Source organism: Catharus ustulatus, chromosome 6 (assembly GCF_009819885.2).
Source record: "Catharus ustulatus isolate bCatUst1 chromosome 6, bCatUst1.pri.v2, whole genome shotgun sequence".
Taxonomy (NCBI): domain Eukaryota; kingdom Metazoa; phylum Chordata; class Aves; order Passeriformes; family Turdidae; genus Catharus; species Catharus ustulatus.
Window position 1 is genome coordinate 37,281,859 of NC_046226.1, and position 22,658 is coordinate 37,304,516.

General features: G+C 39.1%; 1 protein-coding gene across 3 annotated transcripts; it reads right to left on the reverse strand.

Annotated features, from left to right (window-relative positions):
* Window positions 1-1,765: 1,765 nt before the first annotated feature.
* SNAP23 (synaptosome associated protein 23) lies at window positions 1,766-22,581 on the reverse strand. 3 transcript variants are annotated; one of them, XM_033062376.2, is made up of 8 exons: window positions 22,182-22,581; window positions 13,770-13,875; window positions 13,175-13,216; window positions 11,884-11,932; window positions 11,273-11,390; window positions 7,733-7,885; window positions 7,047-7,191; window positions 1,766-4,473 (listed from the first exon to the last, which is right to left on the reverse strand). In XM_033062376.2, the coding sequence occupies exons 2-8, from the start codon at window positions 13,824-13,826 to the stop codon at window positions 4,408-4,410; spliced, it is 630 nt and encodes a 209-aa protein (XP_032918267.1). In that variant the 5' UTR covers window positions 13,827-13,875; window positions 22,182-22,581; the 3' UTR covers window positions 1,766-4,407. The 3 variants fall into 3 exon arrangements, with proteins under 3 accessions (XP_032918267.1, XP_032918265.1, XP_032918266.1); XM_033062374.1 differs by lacking the exon at window positions 22,182-22,581 and adding an exon at window positions 21,601-21,687; XM_033062375.1 differs by lacking the exon at window positions 22,182-22,581 and adding an exon at window positions 21,597-21,687.
* Window positions 22,582-22,658: the final 77 nt, after the last annotated feature.

Below are 22,658 nucleotides of genomic sequence, written 5' to 3' on the forward strand. Positions count from 1 at the left end.
AGCTTTGCTGTGCATGAGACATCAACAGAACAAACTAGCAGTTAGCAGATCCCCCCTTTGCATTCACCAAAGGAGTGGTTTATCATCAATAGGTACATGCACTTGGCAATACTGTACTGTGGTGGCAATTTGATTTTCAATTTTTTTAACTGAAAATATCTGTGCTCAGAAATGCAGATGCTGCTTCTCTCATTTAACATGTGTTTATCAGGGTTCTTTATTCAACAACATGGAAGAAGAGATGGCAGAACAGAACTGTTGACAATTATGGAATTAGCATTGCTAGAAAAAAAAGCTTACTATTGTGGGAAGTATTGAAGTAAGCCAGCATTTCTTTTTTGTGATCACTAGTACATTTAGAAATCTTTCAATTGCTCAGTGTTAGGCTTCTTTACTGCCTTAGAGTTATGACAGCTATCAAAGCTTCTGTAGAGCAAAATGGAGAAAGCACCATGTAAAATACTGATTGGAACTGAGTTAGTTCTAATTAACTGAACTTGTTCCAGAACAGTGGAAGACTTATTTCTGTTGCAAGGAAAAAATGACTGGCCTATGCCCTTGCCTGTTTTAGCTCACAGCAATGAACTGTGATTAAGTCACATAGTAGAATGCTGTTCTAGACATTTCAGCACTCTAATCTATTAGTAGTTTTATATTGGGACTTCCTCTTTTCTCATCACCCCCCTGCATCAAGTGAAGCTATAAACGAATTTTATTTTTGTGCATTATTATGCTTGCAGCTTTTTAATTTTGGAATTACTGAGGTAGAACATTACCCTAGTTAACAATGTAAAGAATTTGTGTGTTTTGTTTCACACCTATATCCCTTGCTTTCTAATTTTCCATTGCAGTTAAGATATGTTTCATCCATCTATTCTACCAGCATTTAGACACTGCCTTGCTTCAAGCGCTGCAAAGGTGAATTAGCAACTGCCAGTCAGTGTGGTGTGAACAGTGAGTTGTTCCACCATACTGCCTTCACAGAAATGACAGAAATGAGTTCTGTAAATAGCTGTACAAGCAGCATGGGCTGCAGTTCATAGTACAGTTACTGCTGCGCTAAAAAGCTGTCTTTTACCAAGGAGTAGACTAGCTTGAATCTGCCAAGCATTGTCTTTTAAGTGTACCCATGGGACATGTGCTGCCTCCTCATAATAATCACATAAGCAGGCTGTCCCTAGTTTATTTTCCTAGTTACTGGAAATAGTTTCCTAGCACATTAGAAGAAGCTCTTAGAAGCTGTTCCTAGGTATGCTACTCTCTCTTGCAGCCCAGAAATGTTGCAAGTCCACAGAGTCTTAAGGTGGGGGGGAAGAGTGTTCTGGTATGAGCAAAAATACAATTTAAATTGCCTCACAAATGAAATTGCATTTGCAGTAGGTTGAATCATTACATTTAATCTACTGGACTAGTTATTTGCTAGGCATCTGCTACCAATACTTAACTAGAAAGTTGTAAGTTATTTTACTTTGTTCCTTTATCATCCTCAAGTATACTCCCATGTAGGTCATGATGATTCAAAGAAGAGATGGACACAGTTCATTATCTGAATTTAAGAGATGCTGATTATGTCGAGATCAAAACTAGTGTTAAAGACCATAATACTCCTCCCAACCACACCCATTCTTTTCTTAGCACTAGGATTTCTGTGAAATAAAAATAGAAGAGGAACTTCCTAGTTGCATAGTAGCAACTAGTTCTGCCAAGTTGCACAAGGACAGGAAACTCAAAAGACACTTCTAAGAGAAAGGAGTTTTAAAACACATTCAGTAATAAAAGTATGTATTTTTGTGCACAATATATAGTTTAACAATCAAAAGCAGAAACTGTAAACCTTCATTCTTAATAGCATTCAGACATACAAAGATGTACAAGTGTCAATTTCATACCACAGATACGGAAATTAAGCATCTATTCTATAGACAACAGTAAGACATCCAAGAAGCAAACTGTTTTTGACTAACAAAGGCACCAATTCCCTCACAGATTTGGCTCTTGCTGCATCAGAAAATTGTATTGATACTCTTATAATACTAAAGAGTCTCAGCAATTATTTCCTTGCGTAGTATTCACTGCAACAGAACAATTTTAATATACCAATCACAACATTTTATCAGCCAACATGCTCATTTATTGTTAGAGCTCAAGCAAGTCAAGAACAAGGACTTGCAATGGCAAGGGAAAAAAAACATTCAATTGTTTAGAATGTCCAAATGCTACAGAGCAGGCTTGCACTGTGTAAGCAGAATAAGGTAACCACTTCACTCTTCTGTTCCAGGAGACAATCATAATTAAATAACATATACTTTGCTTTTACAACTAGCAGTAAATATTCCTTAAGTTAATCTGAAGTTTTTAAGAAGGACAACAGGGCATACAAAGTCCCTATGCAGATGGCTGTTCCAAGTTTACTATACTATGTTCTTAAAAGTACTTCTTTGCTACTTGCATTTTTAAGCACATAATTTCATTCACTGACTGGGTGGCTAGTGAGCTTTTGAAATTAATTAGCATTTTAACAATTACTGGAAGCTAGAGAGAAGCCAACCCACACTACTCAAGTATCTAGTCTCCTAAAAATGACTTTACCTTATTCAGATAAGGCAAACTGCCACTGGCCTATTTTCACAAGCAGCTGCCCCAGCCTTTGGTCAGTTGTTTGGGTTTTTTTGTTTGGTGGGTTATTGTGGGTTTTTGTTGGGGTTTTTGTGCGCATGGTTCTTGGTTTTGGTTCTTTTTTCTTTAAATATCAAGTTATCCTGGGAGCCAACTGAAAAATATACTAGTAACACTGACTGTATTTCTACTAAAAAGAAAACAGAACACTTAAACACTGTCTTATATTTCGGTGGATTAGTGTAATCTCTGACTCTGGGGTTCAATATTAGTGTCGTTCAAGAAAGTATCCCATAATAATGCTATCAGCTTTAATTATTCCTCCTACCAATTTGGTTTGAAGATTTTTGCCATCCAACACTGAGTGTCACAGGTTAGTCCAAAGTATCATTTTCAACTTTAAAACAGGCATAATATATTGCTGGTTGGAGTTGCAATAATCTAAGTCACTTGAAATATTGATAGTAATTAAGTTGCAAGAAAATCGTTTTATATTACAGTAAAAACAAACTATTTTTCTTCATGGGAAAGTGCTTTACCTCACCTGGTCAGAAACTCCTCTATTCTGCAAGAGTAAGAAAAAGCTTGCTTTTATTTGCAAGCAACTTGGATATGGAGTATTTCCAATTGCCAGTCCCAAAGTCTGTAATAATAAACCAGCCAGAAATCTATTTAGAACTAGTTTATTTAGAACTAGCATACAGTTCCTAAATAACTACTGCTTCCTTCAGACTTGTGACAAAAAGTTTCACAATAAGCTTCTCTGGTTTTGATAGTTTTAAGAAGCATCCCCAAAGTCCCTGCTGACAGCAAACTCTGATTATTTTGCACTGGAGAGAGGCATTAACTGAACTCCAGTGAAAACCGGACACAAGAACAGATATGGGAAGCAAGCTAACTGCATGCTTTTCTACTCAGTTTCCTCCAGTTCAGATGCATCATTCAAACAAAAGTTAACTTTTAGATGAGGGTGTAAAAAACTTTCTATCAAGTAAATATCTTGGAGATATTTTTATCTTCTACTTGTGTGCATGGGGTTTAGATCAGATATATATACACACACAACAAATATCATCAGAACAATGCAGCATGATTAGCCACAGCCTCCAAACCGACATCAATTTACAGTAAAGAAATGGAAACCTTACATCCCTCTGGTTACCATTACCTTAAAGTTTGTGTGGTTAGGAAGTGTTTTAAAGCCCTCCACCCACAAGCTGTAAGTAATGGGCCTCTTCAATTCTGTGATTCACAAATTCAACTCCAAACCAATTGTGTAGTTTGGACTGTAAAACTATGGTTAGATGCTAGAGATACAAATCTGACAATGTTCACCTAGTCCCTATTTTAGTGAAGACACTCAACTTATGAGGTATTTCAAACAGTGCAAAGTGCCCTCTCCAACTTTCCACAACTGTGAATTCAGGTTACCCTGCTTGTTCAACTTAAATAAAGGACTGAATTTTCGGTGCAGGAAAATAAAATTTAAAAAAATAATAATAAAAAGAAATTGGGAAGGGGAATAAAACATGCAAAAAGATTCTCAAAGCCCTAACACTTTTAGCCCTGAGCAGTTTAAAGAAAGTGAAGGCAGATGAGTAGAAGGAAGTTGGCTGCTTTCTTGGAGTCAAAGCCATGTTTACATGAAGCAATAAAAGAAAACTAATCCCTACAGAAGGGGTACTGCTTCATTTTTCCCAGCCCCTCTTATTTCAGAGTAAAAGTTTCACAGATCCATGAATATGGTGGCTTGCAGCTGGAGAGGCTGTCATTGAACAATGACAGCAGGCTTTAATTTTCAATTAGTTTCTTGGCTCTGATGTTTGCTTGCTCAATGCGTTCCCTGTTTGTATCAGCCTGGAAGAGAGAAATTCACAGGTCATTTGCAGACTTGATACAAAACAATTTAAAAATTCAAACTGACATGACCTTCTGAATCGCAAGGTATCATCATTGTGGTAGAGATAAGGGGAGCAACTTGTATATGCTGGAAGTAATGTTTTTTTCCCCTAGACAGCACATGCTGTCAATTTTGGCAGAAACAACAAAACACAGCAGCTTGCCTCAGCTGGTCAGGAAGCATGTTAAGAAAACAAGGGAATAAAAATTCTCTCCTAGTGTTTAGACATCTTAAGGACCTCTACAGAGCAACAAGGGTATTCTGAATTAGAAGTAATAGTCAAAACTGGGCCTGTGGGTGTGAAGTCAGATTAATTTTGTTTAGTGCAAATCCATAGTTTTCATTCCCCTCCAATGTCCTAGTGCTGTAACAAGACGGTATTTGTAAGAGCAAGCTTTAGATTTTATTATTGTTTAATTTAAGCATATAATAAAGCATCAAAGTCAGGTCAGGGTATCTAGGTTGAACAAGTATCAAAATATAGTTTTACTGAAAGGTATGATAGATAAGTTTGTAAGTAATTCCCCAATTATGCAGTGTGCTGTGGGGAATGTGCAGGAAGTGTAATAAGCACAAAACCAGCCTCTGCCCTCACCCTAAGTGGAACTCCTAAGAAGTTCAACCTGTGCCAGGTATTAACCATTTCACACCTTTGTCTTGCAATGGGTTGGGCAGAGTACACTTGCAAGTTCAAGTCCTTCCCTCCTGCCTTTTGGGTCAAGGGGAGGGACAAACACCTACTATAGAAAGGGGAGACTCTAATCTGTTAGCAACACTTTGGAAACACTAATCTAGTCATTAGATCTTCTTCTAAGAAAAATCCAGTAATGAAAGTTCCATTACGGGCTTACTCAAACTAGGAGTCCTGTATTATACTACCAAAACTCACCCAGTCAAGTCTATTTCCCAAGTGAGTTGGAATTTTTAGAAAAATAAAGTATCAATTCTATTCTGAAGTTGAGCTTAATACTGCTCTTTGTTTCTTTACATGATACTGTTGTTTGGAGATTTACAGAGAACATTTGGTTTGGTTTCCATACTGTTCACTGGATTTAAGAAGTTATCAGCATAAAAGGATTAATTTAAATATCCTGATACAAGTTGCCAGTCTCAGAGCCAGGAATTGCACTTTCATTTTTATTCTGGTTTGCAAAGCAGTTCTAACTTATTTTAATTCTAACATATTTTAATAATTAGTAAGACTTGATCAGCAAGATTTATTCAAATCACTAAACCAAAAGAGGATCAGGCAAAAACAGATGCTTGAATCTACTAGAAACACTGTTACCAAAAATAGTGATTCACACTTGCGGTTTATTTGACCAGGCAGTTTTCAATCTGCTTTGTAAGTTATAAGAATTTCACACCTCATTTTAAACTCAAAGAATTTTTCTAGTGTACTTTAAACAGTCTGACTTTTTTAACATGGAAATTAGTTGTGCAGTTTTAGGGAACAGATAAGGTATCCTCCATATCATCATGGTGATTTGCTTTATCAATACCACAATCCCTTACTTACTAGACAAAATTGAGATGCTGATACAGGTACAACCAGCATTTTTGTCAAACTAGAGGAATTCAGTTCCTCTTGCTTTTAACCCTACTGCACATTTTAGTGATATTTTTAAATTCTCATTTTGTCTTAATACTATAACTTCACAGTAATTGGTGTTAATTTCCACTTTTTGAAATCTTTAATACACACTATTTATTAGAGGTTTTACTTCCTTTTTCAACCAGGATGCCTACAAAATAACTTCTACTACTTTCAGAACATGGGCATTTCTAAAACAGACTTAGCATTCTCATTAAGTTGCCCTGTGAAAGAAACCTCCCCAGAATATATTACAGCAATTTCACGACTATAAGGTGCACCTTTTTGAATAAAATTTTCCCCCGAACCTGGAAGTGCGCCTTATAGTCCGGTGCGCCTTATGGCCCTGAAATTACTGTACATATGTTTAATCTGTTTGGAGAAGCTAACACTTATGTAATAAAATTCTATTAAAAAAAGGAAGTCACTATGACTAACTTCACGTGCAGACCATTTTCCTGTGCACCTACAAACACCATTATTTCAAAAGTTTCCCCAGCTCCAATATTAATTTGTTCATAAGAATTAGGGCAATGAATTACTTGTTTTACTTTACATTCATTATAGTGACTTTTTAGGAATTCCAGAAGAGCCTTACTAATGTTAAAAACACTTATTCCCTACCACAAGAAAAAAAAAATTCCTGTGAGCAACAATCCCCCAGGTATACCCCCAGTAAATGTTTGTACTTTTGATCCCATGAAGTTTATTAGTTCTCAGATTAAGTACTAATCTGTTTAGGTCTCCTGACACTCAAGCCTTTGCATTTTAAGCTATATACCCTATATGTATCAAGATATCTCTTGTTCAAATCACTGCAACCTAGAGAATGGCATAACCTTACCACATTTTTGCTGCAAATACAGTGAGCACATTCCCAATAACCCCTCAGTTACAGCCTCTGAATTGAAAGCTGAGAACACCTTTGACACTTACCTTTACATTTATCCGGTCTATTTGCTTATTCTGGGCATCAATCTCATTGCCCATATCCAAAGCCATGTTTTTCAAATTCCCAAGAATGTTTCCCACTTGAGCAAGATTTTCATCCATTTCATCTTCTCTGGCATCATTGGTTATCCTGTTCAAATAATTAAGACAAAGTTTCAAGAATCAAGAACTTACTTTTACCTAGCCCAGATTTACTGTGGTAGAACTTGTTTGTTGCACCATGTAATAAAAAGGTATGCTTTTCCCCTTTAAAACTCCCAGTATTTCAAGCAAGCATTCACCAAAGAGTGCTAAGATAGCCACTACTACAAAAATAGCCTTAAAAATTAAAATAGCCACCAGAAGCTTAGGACATGAATTTCTCTCAAATATACTTTATTACAGTAATAAGCCTTGATACTTTCAGTAGTCCCCTCAATAACTGAGTACTAAGCCTTATAGTTTTCTCACATCCAGAAACAGATTGACAATATCACCACAATGAAAAAAAAAATAAAGTGTGATATGAGCACTACAATACTGAAGGTGTAGGTATCTGCCATCTCCACAATTCCTCCAAACAACACTAAAATATTTCTGTTTAGCATTTTGACCTAAAACATATCTGAAAGAAGCTAACAGGTAGTAACAGGATTTGTGCATTTGAGACTGAGGAATATGAGCAAGCAAACCTTGTAATATATCCACCACTTGGTCCTCCAGAAGTCTGAGGCTGCTGCCGATTTATACTTCTTGGTTGCATGGATATCACATGATCTGCCGAGTTCTCCGTTCCATCTCCCCAGGTTGCTCTGTATGCTTTGCTGGCCTCAAAGTTCTTTGTTCTACGTCATAAAAATACAAAATCTGAACCACTGTATCAGAAATACGGCTTCCTGACCAAAATTCAGTATTAATCTAGAATTTTCAGAAATATTTGTCTTGTGCCCAAAGGAGATTAAATTTTGTACAGCTAAAACTTTGTCTATATAATAATGCTTTGTATCTTGATAGTACAAACACAACTGAGTTACTCTAAGAACAGCGGTTACTTCAGTCTTTACAAGACCAATAATTTGCTTAAAGCAATACTTTACCAGAGAACAGAAGCTTATGACAGTCACAGGAAAGCTTACCCTGTCATAAAATAGAATTGCACTTACAACAGGAATTTATGTAGAGTCAAGATTAGTTACCTTTCAGGAAGAAATGAGGATGAATGCAAAAACTCCCTCAAGAAAACCATTAATTATGCAAGAAAACCATTAGTTGCCACAGGTTTTTTTTATCAAGCATTAAAAAAATTACTTGGCAACAGAAAAAGTTACTGTTTTTTTATGTTTACTTTGATTATGAACTACCAGTAATAATGTTTAAGAAGCTTTTTTTATTCTGCAATTCAATTGTAGTAACTTCATTAAATCAATAGACCAACTTACCATTATGCTCTTTCCACGTAATTCATAGGAGGAAAAAAACAATAAAGAAAGCACACTGACACAAAGCAATCTCAAGAATCACAGAGCCACAAAAGCAAGAGGGGAAGAAAACCTAACAAAACAAACTTATCTAAATTGGGGTCTTTTATCATGAATTCTGAAGAAATTATTTTGAAAATATTCTCATATTCACCTTGTTTTGTGGCATTTTCAGGTTTAAGCTAGACTATCCAGACACTGCCAATTTTTTCCTTCTTAGACATCTGTGAGAGGAAATGTGTCTCTGAGTACATCTGACTTTGAAATCACAGACAGGCAATTTCTAGCAGCCTTTTAGTAACTCAGACTTCATATATTTGAAGAGTTGTGAAATTAGTTGCAAGGAACAAATATTCTCCCTCATTCTGCTGGTGTACTCAATATGGGAAATTGTTTCATATGAAATATGTTTCATAGGTCAGATCCTATAAGAAGTAATCTAGAATGATTATATTGAGGGGAAAAAATAGAATAATTTCTCAGTTCATAATGGAAACGTTGGACCCAACAAAACCGTAGAGAAACCTCCTAGCTCCTTGTAGATACACAGGCCTCAAGATCTCTAAGTTTACTGCAACTGGATTGAGTATTATATTTTAATCTAATTTATACTAAAGCCATAACCAGAAGAAATCTTTGTATGATTTGCTTCTGGAGAAGCAAAGTCTTAGGTACCAGAGGCAACTGTGAGGACTTCATTAACAAAAAACTAACGACCTGAAGACTAGTTGCACTTGTGAAGTAGACAGCAGAAAAAGAATTATTGTTCAAAGCAAGCACAGTTAAGGAGAAAACGTCTCACCACCTGTTTTCAAGAGCTGTTTTTCTAATTACTATACATTTCAATTCTCAATTTTTATTTCTGCAAAACTAAGGCAAATTACTCAACCTGTCAAATCAGCAATGGCTCAAGCAGTTGTTCACCATTTCCACAGCTAATAATACCCTCGGCAGTAATGGACATTTTCTATTCACATCAGTATTACAAACCGTCACAGTCACAAGGAGAACCACATGCAGACAGACATCATGCGCATGCAAGCACAAACGCAATAGAAACACCACTTCAGACAGCTGGTTAAATATGCATCTGCACTACTAACACTGACCTTGTCCTAAAATCCACTTTCACCAGTTTAAGTGAATACAGCTTCTTATTCTAGTCTTCATTTTTAGAAAGCAAGCATCAGTGTTAGGAGAGAATAGAGAAGAAAGTAGTAAAGATCAACAAAAAGGTAAATTGTTATTAGTACATAGATTGTGTAATAAAACTGCCACTATTTTGTGTTTTCACAAAGCTTTTCAAAATAATCTTAGCCTAGGAGAAATTTAAAAAAACCCCAATAATTCAGCAAGTGTTCCAATTTGGCTTATTTAGCTTTACGCTTTTATGAAAAATATGGAAAGCTGCAGAGGTAACTGGCCAACCAATAAATCTGACATTGACAAAAGGGCTGGTGTACCAGTAGATAAATGAAAAAGACATTCACTCTTCTTTGCTGCCCTCTACTTGCCCATTTTTTCTGTACATTATTGTCCAGTTTGGTACACAACTACTTCTGTTCTTGTTATCTGTGTACTTGGAATGTCACAAGAGTTCCCAAATTCTGAGTTTGCTCAGTGTCAATAAGCTGCTTAGATTCAGTGAAATAAGACTACCAACTACAGAAAACAAAGACTGAGTGTGTCAAAAGGCTCAAAGTCCACCAGCTTGAGCCAACTAAGAAAGTAGTAAGTACACCTATCCAGAGGTCAGGACATCTGCATTTCCAAGGGACTAAAGCACTAAGACTTTCAGCCTTAGAACTCACATTCACATCTATCCTAAATGACCCTTAAAGTACTATTCTGTTGGTTAAATAGACTCTGCTACTTTAAGGAATTTTTACCTAAACTTCTGCTACTTCTTCATTGAATGATAATTGATTTTGCTCATGCTAAAGAGCAAAAACCAACAAATGCACACGTTATTCGATTCAGTCACCATACTCAATTTATGTCTCTTTCATTTGGAAGGGTTATGATCACATCCAATTAACACAAACAAGTTGGTACTTTACTGCTTAAAGGTAAAGCTAGGACACCAAAAATAATTCTGACATTGTTCAGGCTGTTTACTTGTTTAAAAGCACAAATCAAGTGCCATACTGAAGATTAGATTACTCAACTGACTTAGATATGGCAGCATAACACTGATGTTATAAAGATACCGTGAAGCAAGTCTGCAAGAATTTATGTAGTCGCTAGTGGATAGATTAAAGCTTTAACACCAGTGTCTGCTGTTCTCACCATCCCTAAAGCAAGAATCTTTTTCAAATGAGAGAATTAATATTAATTCCCTTCTGCAAAATGTAAATTGTGTTGCTTTTAAATGACTGTTGTGAAAAGACTTTTGGAATCAAATTTCTAGCAGTCAGGCACTTATATACAGCTATTTGCACTCCAATTGGTCTCATCTGCATGGTCTTCTACTGACTAGAAGCCTTAAAGAGATTAGGACACAACTGTGCAGGATGTTATATAGCAGCAATATTTACAGTAAAAGGGACACAATATATGGTTAGATACAAGTAAGCTTCAGTTACTCTCATATAATTTTAAAAGGATGTAGCTCTACAAACCAAAATAATCAGTAGATAGTAATGGTAGAGAGTCAGCATTTTTAAATTAGCTCTTTTATGAGTTAGTATCTCCTGGTACAGTCGATATTGTGAACATTCTAGAATTCCAGGCCCAAGTACCAATATAACTGACCTGTTACAAGGACAGACACAGAGCCCACAACATTTGTTGAGTTCTGTCAGTGTCTTCTCAGCTTCTCTCATGTCCTTATTTATCTGGTCCATGCCTTCTTCTATGCGATTTAGTTGTTCTACAAGAGAAACAAGTAACCTGAATAAGCATGGATTGGGGGAAGGTGGGGAAAATTAACCTTCTTTGTAGAAGGAACAAGTTTCAATTCTACCTTTATACCAAGACTAATGACTTTTTTCTTTCCTGCCTTCTAGGATTTTTTTTTTCAATTTTTTAAAAAAAAGACAGTGAGAGGTTTTGGTTATTACTTGGCAAATATCTTCCCTATCCCTAGGGCTGCATTTCTGTTGTTACTTTTAGAATAAATGCAGATAGTTACATTCATGCCATGGTGGAAAGAAGTAGCTTCTGTAGCAGAGCTTTATTACACTGTAACTATCATTACCTCTGAACTACTTTAAAACCTCTTAAATACTACAAATACACAGGAATAACCAACTAGGAAATCTCATTTTCACCTTAATAGTCTTTAATAAGCCTTTAGTTACAACAACAACTCTTATAAGTCTTTTCCTACACTGATTATATTCTAGTGTTAGGGAAGAACTTACCTCCTTGCTCATCCAGCATGGTAATAGTTTTGATGCCAACATCCTGGGACTGCAGGAAGAAATTTAGTTACAGATAAAATGAGATTGCAGTGCAAATCAGAAGGTCTGGTTAGCAAGTTTGATAATCGAACCAAGTTTTATTATAACTGTACTTGAAATAACTTCTGTAGTAAAGCTATTAGAAATCTCAAATTCTAAGCTAGGCTCATAAGCCCCTTACCTGTTAACCCCACTTATTGAGATGGTGTTTCATGGTGTTTTTGTAAGGTTTTTCTTACATTACAACATTCAATTAAGTTTATTGTAATACTCAGAACTATGACAATGTCTAGCTAGAAAAGTAAACCTAGCTGTGCTTAATTTTGAGAAATAGTATTTGGTTCATTCATCCCTACATCCTTCAGGAGGGCTTACAAGGCCTTTAGTCTTGGGAGCCAGAATAAAAGAAAGCAAAACAAACCCTGCAAAACCATTCCTAAGAATTCAGCAGTGAGGAATATACTGCAGCAGAGCTCTTTGCTGGCTCAGTCTTGGATCTAGCATGCAAGCTGCACCCATGCTTTACTGTGAACTGGCAGCATAGAATGAACGACCAAACTATGGCTCCAAGAGAAATTATGTTGGCTCACAACACATACTTAACACTTGTGTGTGAGGAATATTCACTAGGCTATGGTGATTCAAATGCCTCTCTGGTAACAGCAGCATCTTCAGCAAGCCAGAACTGTGCAGAGGAGTAGATCCTCATACAACTTCACTTTGAAAAATTCAAAGTACAGACTTGTTTCAAATAATGTAAAATGGTGTTCAGAGTTTCATTATCAGGACCAGACTGTAAGAAAATGTGTATAAAATTACTTTTTTAGAACCAAGAGCAGTCATACTCTACTACCCCACTCAACTGAGCCCTACTGTCCTCATAGCAAAACATTTTCACAGTGTTCACAAAGTGACCTAAAAGACTAAGATGAAAGATGTTATGAAAAGCAAATTATGCAGCTGCCAAAGACATAACTGACCACCAGAAGACTTTTTACAACCAATCTATAGCATTCGGAGATTAGATCCTTTTGCTTAAAACAAGTAAAAAGGATATAGATTCTTCTGTAATCTGATACAAAGTGAAAATCATTAAGGTTATGTCATTCTAATGCTACTACTGAATCACATCATTCTAATGATTAAGTGTGTGTGTTTTGAGAAAGACAAACTGTTTAAAATCACTTTGTGACAGTTAATATGCTGCTTTTTATACCTAGTAAATCCAGAGAACTCAAAAGCTTTTTCTTACCTCAATGGCCAAGCCAAGAATCCTCCTTGTGCTTTCCAAAGACTAGAAAGAGAATTTTTAAATGAGTGCATTAATTTCTTATATACACATCAGTGTCTGCAAGTCTTCTCTGCCAGTTCATTGCAGTAAGGCAATAGTATACAAAAGGATCATCACCTTGTCTATATTTAATACATGCTACAGCATGCTCCTAGTGGCAGTACATTAGTTTTACTTCGCTTTTAGTGTTTGCTATTATTTTTCTTGGAAAGTCATTATAAAAGATGACATATTCAAGCGAATTTTAAATAAATAAGAAAGCCATGAAGTATCAATACAATTAACAATGTTGTAGGTAACCAAATTCCATCGTATTAGTAACCAGGACTGGGTGATCAGTATTCAGTTAAGTAAGTGACTTAAAAATTCAGTAGCTAAAATTAATTCTTATTTTTAGAAGTATTCTTCACTCCAGTATTCACCAACTAAAGTGAAAATTTAAAACATTCAGCTATAAATTTGCAGAATCATTATCCTGGTCTGTGTTTATTTTTAAAAGATACCTAATCTTGTTGGACAAGTACTGTAATCCCAGATGTATTCCTGTAGTATTTACCTCATCAGTGACTTGGTTGGCCCTCAGCTGAATTTCTTCAGGTGATAGCTCATCCATGATGAGGAAATACTACTTGTAAGTAATCACGTTAAAAAGAACCTTCTCCCTGTAATAACAGATAACAAGTACATAAGCATCAGAATTATCCTTTCATCAGTATTTTGTGTTCAATCTAGAAGGCGGTTCAAAGAATGAGAGCCTATACATTTCATTCTGCATAGCAAAACATCTCATTAGGACTAGAAGACACTAAAATAGTTATTCAGCTGATATGACCTAACTGAGGAGCTAAAAGAAATTTAGGAACAATCAGTATACGAAGCAGTTTTCTTCCCAAGAATTGGCTTCCTAAACATTTTTTTAAATCTTCTATTGTTAGTTAAGTAAAAACCAGGAAATAAAGCCTTAAAATAACAAGCTTATCCATGCTGGAAATACACATTGATCTGCCCAGCAATCTAGAACTAAATTCATTAAGACATTTAAGTTATTAGAGTAAACCTTAAGTGTTCTTTCCATTGCAGACTTTCAATAGCCAGAAAAAGCAGAACCATTTTCACAGATGAAACACCAACCAAAATGCAACACTCTAGTGTTACACTCTAAGTAACACTCTAGAAATGGTTGTTATTATATGGTGAATTCCTCAAACATAAAGGGATCCACAAACGTTACAACTATAGCCAAAGTTTTCTAATCTACCTTTCCCATAATACACAGGGTCATAACTGAAGTCCCAACACACCATGATTTACCTTTTACTATAAACAGAATATATATAGCCTAAAATACAAGACAAATAAGCAATCTCATCAATAAGTCTATTCCTATCAGAGACAGGTTTTTCAGAGCTAAGAGTAGCTATTTTTTTTAGAAGAATGGTAATAAAGCCAGCAGTCCTAGCAATGGGAAATCAGAACTCACAGGTTATACAAGAATTTAATGAGATAGCACATAAGCTGAGAAATAAGAGGATATTTTTCCCTCCTCAAAATTTCCTCCTTGATTTTAAACTAATCCTTGATCTTTCACGTGAGTAGCTAGCAATTAAGTTTACATTACCCATGGATATAATTCCAAATATCCTGTTTGACTTGATCAATTTCCCCCTACAAGATCAGTATTTTAGAATATATAACATAAGTAATTGCTCCTAAGAGGGTAAATTTATGCAGATTTGCCCAGCTGTTACCCCACAGCTGTTCACAGGAAGTGTGAATAACTCTGATGGTGAAATCAAGACACCTAAATTCCTTACAGCTAAAGTATTTCAAGATTAAAAGTATATTTCAGCATGTTTGGTCTTCAGCACCTAGCATAGCCTGAGATTATGGCTCTAGGAGACTTTTCTAAAGTAGATGCCCATGCAAGCTAGTTTTTGCTATCATTAAAAAAAAAACAAACCCAAGATATTCTCATAGAAGACCTCTAAACTCTGTTTTCAGTAGTCCTTTTTCAGTGTACAACCAGTGAATTATCTTTCCATTCAGAGGTTTAAGCTCCTTTCACAAGGTTTATTTGAGGCAGTCCCAGCTTTGAATTTGGGAACACCCTTCAAGGTGACTTGCACAGTTAAGGACCAGTAAACCTGGGACAGGGAGGAAAGTATCTATTTTCACTGAATTAGATTAAGCAACATCTCTGGGCAACCTGTTTCAGTGCTCAGTCACCTGCACAGTAAGGAAGCTTTTCCTCATATTCTGGTGGAACTTCCTGTGCATCAGTTTCTGCCCTTTGCCTCTTGTCCTGTTGCTTGGCACCACTGAGCAGATACTGTTCAGTGGCTTCATCCTCTGACATCCTCCCTTCAGGTACTGATAGACATTGATGAGGTCCCCTCTCAGTCATCTCTTCTCGAGGCTGAACAGGCCCAGCTCCCTCAGCCTTTCCTCATAAGGGGTGTTCCAGCTGCCCATTCATCCTCCTTGGCCTCCACTGGACCCACTCCAGAATCTCCATGTCTCTCCTGTACTGAGGAGCCCAGAACTGAACACAGCACTCCAGATATGCCCTCACCAGGGCTGAGCAGAGGGACAGGATCACCTCCCTGGACCTGCTGGCAGTGCTCTTCCTGGACACCCCAGGACACCATTGGCCTTCTTGGCCACAAGGGCACTGCTGGCTCAGGGACACCTTGTTGTCCTCCAGAACACCCAGGTCCCTCCTGGCAGAGCTGCTCTCCAGCAGGTCACCCCCAACCTGTGCTGGTGCCTGGGGTTATTCCTGCCTTTCCAGGACCTTGCATTTGCCTTTGTTGGATTTCAGACAGTTCTTCCCTGCCCATCTCTCCAGCCTGCTGAGGTCCTTCTGAAGGGCTGCACAGCCCTCTGGGGTATCAGCCACTCCTCCCAGCTTTGTGTCATCAGTAAACCAGTTCCAACAGCTGACAGACAGGCTTTGTGTTCCCCTAGCTTGCTCATATCTTCCTGAATAGCTCCACTGCCAACCACCAAGAAGTTCTATAGAAAGGCACAGCATTCCACTCACTTTTGCCCTAAACCAATAGTATTTGGTCTTTAAAGTGTTTATAGACTGACTAAAAATGAAGAAATCCAGCTTCAAGATGTGGAGGAAAAACCTTTCCAACACAGAGGGGAAAAAAAGTTACCTTCCAGGATTCTCCAAAGCTGAGGTGTGCATGTGCTTATCTTCTGATGCTAGTATTTGGATACCTGTAGTGCTTTGCCTCTTGTGAGATGAAACCATAATTTAAAGTGATGGCTCATATAATTGCTAGGATAAGTTACCCGTGTGAGTAAGCCAAGTAAAACAATTCAGAACACTTGGTTATGAGAAACGTTCTGACAACCTTTTATCATAGATAAGGGATGCAGCTATTTACTGGACTTTTCTGATAATTTCTTGAGGTCTTTTGTCACTGAAAAGGAAGAGGACCTTTCTTTCTCTAGACTTTCCAGCAAGCTTACCCACTTTCACTTTTCAGACATTGCCATTAGAGTACGTAAAACAAGTAATATTAAGATTTCCTTATTAAGACAGACATAAGTAAGGATGTTCTTCAAATTAGTTTGATTGTAATCTATGTTTGAAAAGCTGAATATCCAAGTCAAATGCATTAGACCCAAAAACCTCATAGTTTTATTCCCATTAGTTTGCAGCATTGTTTTTGTAAGCAGACACAACCTACATGGTAGCTCTGCAGAGGCAATTAGTGTCATAAGGCAGAATAGAAAAACATATTCCCTAAGCAATAAAAACTTCTCACCACAAAGCAGTTTAAAACATTAGAAAAAGCACACAACACTAATTTAAAACAAACAAAACATTTCCAAAATAGACTATTTCTGAACATGTAAATACACACTCAATAGTTTTGGCCTAATTGGAATAGCTGAACATAGCAGATGCCTTTCATGCAAGATACCTCCAAAGAAATTTTAACAGCCAAGATGAGGCCATTTGTATTGAAATAACTGAGCTGTATTCCAACAAAACACAGTATACATACATAAAGAAAGGACACTTGTTTTCCCATCTTTCTGCCTAGGAATCATAAAGCATCCTTTGAGGTATTCAGCTCTTATGCTAATGGTATATGACAAAATTATTTTACACACGAGGCACTGAGATTACTCAATAAACAAAAAACATACAGATAAAAAAATTTTATATGGCTATGATAATATTTGCTAAGGCAAGCATTTAGTTTAACATTGATGCTCAATGTCCAATTCCTCTGCTTTCCCTCTCCTACCATTCAAAAAATCTGAGCCACAAAGCAACCAAAGTAAAGAAAGACAACAGCCTTGAAAGATATTCCATAATTATAACAATATTCTGCTATTTTTGTTTAGTTTTCTTTCTAGACAGGGAAGTTTTAAACGAGAACCTAATGTGCCTTAATACAAAGCAGTACTCCTTTAAGGAAGGATGTGATGTCAGCTTTGTTTACTTTTTATTATCAGTTTTCTGCAGTATTTGCTCAGTTAAACACATTTCAGCACAACTCCCCTTCTGCCCCTTTCACAGGAAGGCCTGATACCTGCAGAGTATGCAAAACTAAACTTGTTATAAAAATGTACTTTCTTGAAGTAACTGGGCTCATTAAACTCTTCTACTAGGAAACAGACTACAACACATTCATTACCTTAGCTATCACTGCCTTATAAATAGGAAGATTCATTGAGAAACCAGAGCAGCAAGGAAACAAATGCATGGCAAATAATAAGAACCTGATTTTTACTGCCATGCTTGATTTGGGAGATTGTGCAATTCCAATTCCAACCTGTGAAGTTTTAGGTCTCTTCACAAGACTACCCATGTTGGGCTAAGCCACCCTACAAGTGCACCACTATAACACAGATCATAACTATGACATTGCTGCCCAAGCCAGTTGAGGATGGATTTAGCTTAAGTTACTTCTATCTCCTGAACAAGAGGAAACAAACTTATGTCTGCATAGCCTTTTTTCCACTTACTATCCAATTATGGCTCTGAAAACCTTTCAATTCACTCTCCTACGTGAAGTTGTTAGGTTGGAGAGGACTGAGAAAAAGACAAAGCAAAGGTTATTGCAAAATAATGAGAGACACAACTAGCACTTCTGGCCTGATTTTATCATGGTCCATTCAAAGCATCACTGGCTTAGAGATCTTAGTTATGCTAATCAACACTCACAGAGCAGCTGAAGCATTTTAGTGAGTTCTTGGTCTAACTTGAAAAAGCTGGAAGCTGACAGACTGATGTAAGCTATGGCTCAGGTCTCTATTAACAGGAGGGTGATCCCGTGAGAGTACAGTGCAAATTTTTGCTTGGGAAAAGCACTGCTCTCACTGCCACATTTGAGGTAGATCAGTCCCAAGCGTTGAGTTCTGTTCCAACCCCAGTAACTGAACTGAGAGCTAACATCTGCCAAGGCAGAACTCTCATAGCGTGAGAGGAGGAAATTCAGTGTTAGGTACCCATTGTGACCCATCTGCACTCACATGACCCCAAGTTTAAATATCTGCTTGTGATCAGAAAGCTGTGGAAGTATCACTTCATCCAACAGCAGTTCACTGGCTGGGTTTCCTGACAATAGGCACATTAAAAACTTTGGGAAGGAGGCAATAAAGCATTTGAATGGAAAGACCCTCGAGATTAAAGCATTGCTGTATGCAGCCAGCAACAACAATCATCTCTGCAACCCACCTACCCAGAGCACACTGTAAAAAATTAACATGAAATCTCTTCTTGTTGTCTCTATCATTGGCCTAAAATACTCCACTGCACCATCAAAGGTTTTTCTTGCAAGTGTTTTCTTTTTCATTCAGAATTACTTACCAACTAGAAGTCAGCTATTTATACCAACACACTCAGTTTCCAATGTAAACAAGTTTCAAAGTGATTTTGTGAAGCATTTTTAAGTTTTAAGGTTTTTTTTCAATACCAATAATCTTCTGGGATTTGTAAGACACTTCCATGGTACAGAAAGCCATAGTAGGCAAGTTCCATGATTTAAACATGCTCTTCTTCAGCACTTAGCTGAGAAGCTGTTCTAATGCTTATTATCTCTAGGAAAAAAGCAAACTTAATTCCATGCTTTATGACAGTCACAGCACACTAAGGCTGTTCTGTCCAAAGTACTCAAAACCCTTACTGGTCTTTATGAATTTAAATTAACTGCAGGGTGCCACAAGGGCTGATGAACTGCTTGTTCAATTACACTGTTCACATCTGGACAGGGAGAGGCTTACAAAAGCAACAAGTTTTCTAAAGCCAGACAGGTCTACTTGCACCAGATCAGTATTTTTTTTGATTGCTGGCACTTTTACAAACACACTGAAAAAGATCTTTGTCCTGCATCTCTGGCTGACAAGCAGTAGCAGCAAGATAGGCTGAATGTCTTTCAGAAATTTGTCATATATCCGTTACATTTGCTACATAACAAACTAGTTCCTTACTCACCATCTGAGGGTCCTCCATTTCCACCTACTCCTTTTGCTGTGAAGTTATGCTTCTAATCAATGCCACAAACTTCTCTTCCCCCTTCACTGATAACTTGCAAACTGGGGGGGAAAGGAAATAGCCTATCCAGTGCATCTATAAGTATGATGGAGAAATACAGCCTATGCCTTCTTACCACAAAGAGAGGAACTAGCTGGTGATACAACCCTGCTGTTGCAGCAACTCACTGAAATCCAGTATCTCATGAGCTGTACGTTTAGCAGTCAGTGAATTGGTACAGCCTCGGGTGGTTGCGGATACTCTCAGTTTCTTCTATTGTAAAGATAACTGTTGCCTTCCCCAAAAGATGGAAGAATTGATGAAACAATATTCTTAGATATGTGAATATTAAGTATGAATTTCCTGTGCATGCTTGCAAAGGTCAAAATTAGACAGCTCACTAGACAGCCTTATGTTTAGCAATGGAGGTTTTTTGTTCTCTCAAATTTGTCATCACTGATACAGAAAAGTTGGCTTTTAAAAAAATCCTTCCTTAACACAAACAACTATCCTACTTGCTAGGTGGCTGAAATTCAGCCCAGCTAATGCAGAGTGGCACAAGGTATCAGCACCAGAATGTACTCCTCCAGATGATTATGTCTACCAGATAAATGAATAAAGCATCTGTAGGAAGGCCTGGAGGAAGAGGCCAAGGCCCATGACCAAGACACTACTCTGCATGCTTCCTGCTTTCTCTTATCAGCTTCCTGAACACACTGCACAGGGGTGATAGCACAAAGAATAGGCGCTACCAATGCCACCTCCTCCATGCACTGTGTTCAGTTCTACACTTACCTCGACATCTCACTTTTGTCCCTGAAAAAGCCTCATGAAACCTCCCCTGAATCAGACGCTGGCTAATATAAATTCACAGTCAAACTGATCCACTCACTGACAGTAACAGATTCCATTTCTCCTAAAGACACAAACTGTGCTCTATAATAACTTACTTCAAGACTGTAGAGCAGAGATCAGGTATACAGACTGGCTGTTAGACTGCCAGTAGGCAACAAAGTGTTCATTAGATCAAGCAAACAATTGATATCACAAGTGGCTTTTCCTTTGTCCCCAAACACCTTCCTACATAGCTCTTCCCTCTACAGTACAGAATCACGTTTGTTTATAAAGGGGAAGTAAAGCAACACCCTTAGCTCTAAACACTGAGCATCTAGTGCCCTTTTTTAAGAGAACAGCAACAAAAAAGGCAAATAGAGAGGTTGCATAAAGAAGTTTCCCAGGTTCCTTTAGGTCATTTACTTAGAGTGTCAAGTCATGTGTTGACTTCACATTAAGTAAAACAGAAAGAGAAAAAAGCGAAAAAATAAAGCTGACTCGTCAGTAGCTTCCCAGAAAGACCAAGGACATCGAGACGTACAAATGAAAGAAGCGAAAAAGTACTTCGATGCTTATTGTATACTACATTAACACTATAGCATATTACAGATTAGGCTAAAGGCAACAGGGCACAACGCATAAGTTTAAGAAGAGGTGGATTTTCTCCTGGACGCTACTAACAGCGCAATTCACGGGCTCTTACCAAGCAAATAAAAACCACCCGGACAGGGCATTGCCGCCCCCGGTACAGGCCAGCCCACGAGGCCTCCCCGCGCACGGGGGCGGGCGCAGCCCACAGCTGAGGTGGCGGCGCGGAGGACGTGGGCCCGGACCCCCGGTGCCCCATTACCCCACGCACCGAGACAGGACGGCAGCCGCAGGGCCAGCGCGGCCGGACCGCGCCAGGCCCGCCCCGCCCCACAGAGGCCCCCGGCAGCGCAGCCCGCCCCGCACAGGGCGCTACGCGGCACGGAGGAGGACACGGACCGGACAGCCTGCCCCCCACCCGGGGCACTGCAAGCTGCCAAAGCCCAAGCCGCCACGCACCTACCGGCACCGCCGCCGCTCCCTTACGCCGGGCCGGGCCACCCCTTTAAGCGCCCATGTCCCGCCCGTCCCCGCTGCCGAGCGCCGCCCGCGCGCGTCACCACCGCCCCCGGAAGCGGGGCCGGCCCCGCCCCGCCCCGCTCATGCACCGCTCCCAGCGCGGCGGCGGAAAGCAGCCGCCCCCGGCCGCTTCCTCACACGGCGCAGGGCGGGATCGCCGGTCTGAGCGCACCCAGCATGGCGCCACGCGAGGGCTGCTGCGCTTCCTTCCCTCCCGCTTGGGGTGTCCGTGCCGGCTGTGGGCTGCCCGTGTGCGGGCCCGCGGCCCGGCCGTGCTGACCGGAGCTGCGGCAGCAAACAACGCAGTACGGAAGTGCCCCTATTTGTATCAGTGGGGTTTTTCTCCAGTTACTGCTCCCTACTAGGACGAAGTGACCAGCGGGGAGAAGGAGGGCAGAAAGGGAAAGCTGCTGTTCGCAATCACCGACCTCATCCTTTGTAGCTGAACCGCGCAGCCTTTCCTGTGGTATATTGTTTCTGAGCTGCGGATAAGTTCTTCACTGAGGCTGCTGTCAGATCCCGTACCTGCATCAGCTCACGTGGCTCCTAAGTCCCTCTTCCAGCGAAACTGCTGCGGTATCAGAGCTGGGTTTTGGTTTCTCTCCTCCCTCTCAGCATCTCGGGATGCTCCAAGCCCCTGCGGACTTTGGCCACTTGAAAGGTGGAGGAAGGTTTATTGCACAGTGCACAGCCCGCCCCCTTCTCCTCCTGCTTTAAAAATCGCCTTTGGAGCAGATTTCCCAGGAGCAGCCGCTCCGGCCGGTCCGGCCCAGCGTGATGTCCACGGCGTCTGCAGCCTCTGATTTGTAGAGCGATAACCCGTGGCACCATGTGTGTGTAAAGCACTGCATTTACACACAAACCCCATAACGGCTATAATCATTATCTGTCGGTAAATGCCCTCAGCTGGTGCCGGTTCGCTCGCCTGTTGGCTGTCCGTCTCTGTCCCGCCGCTGCCGGGACTGCATTTCCCGGCAGGCCCCTCGGGCACGCAGGCGTGCC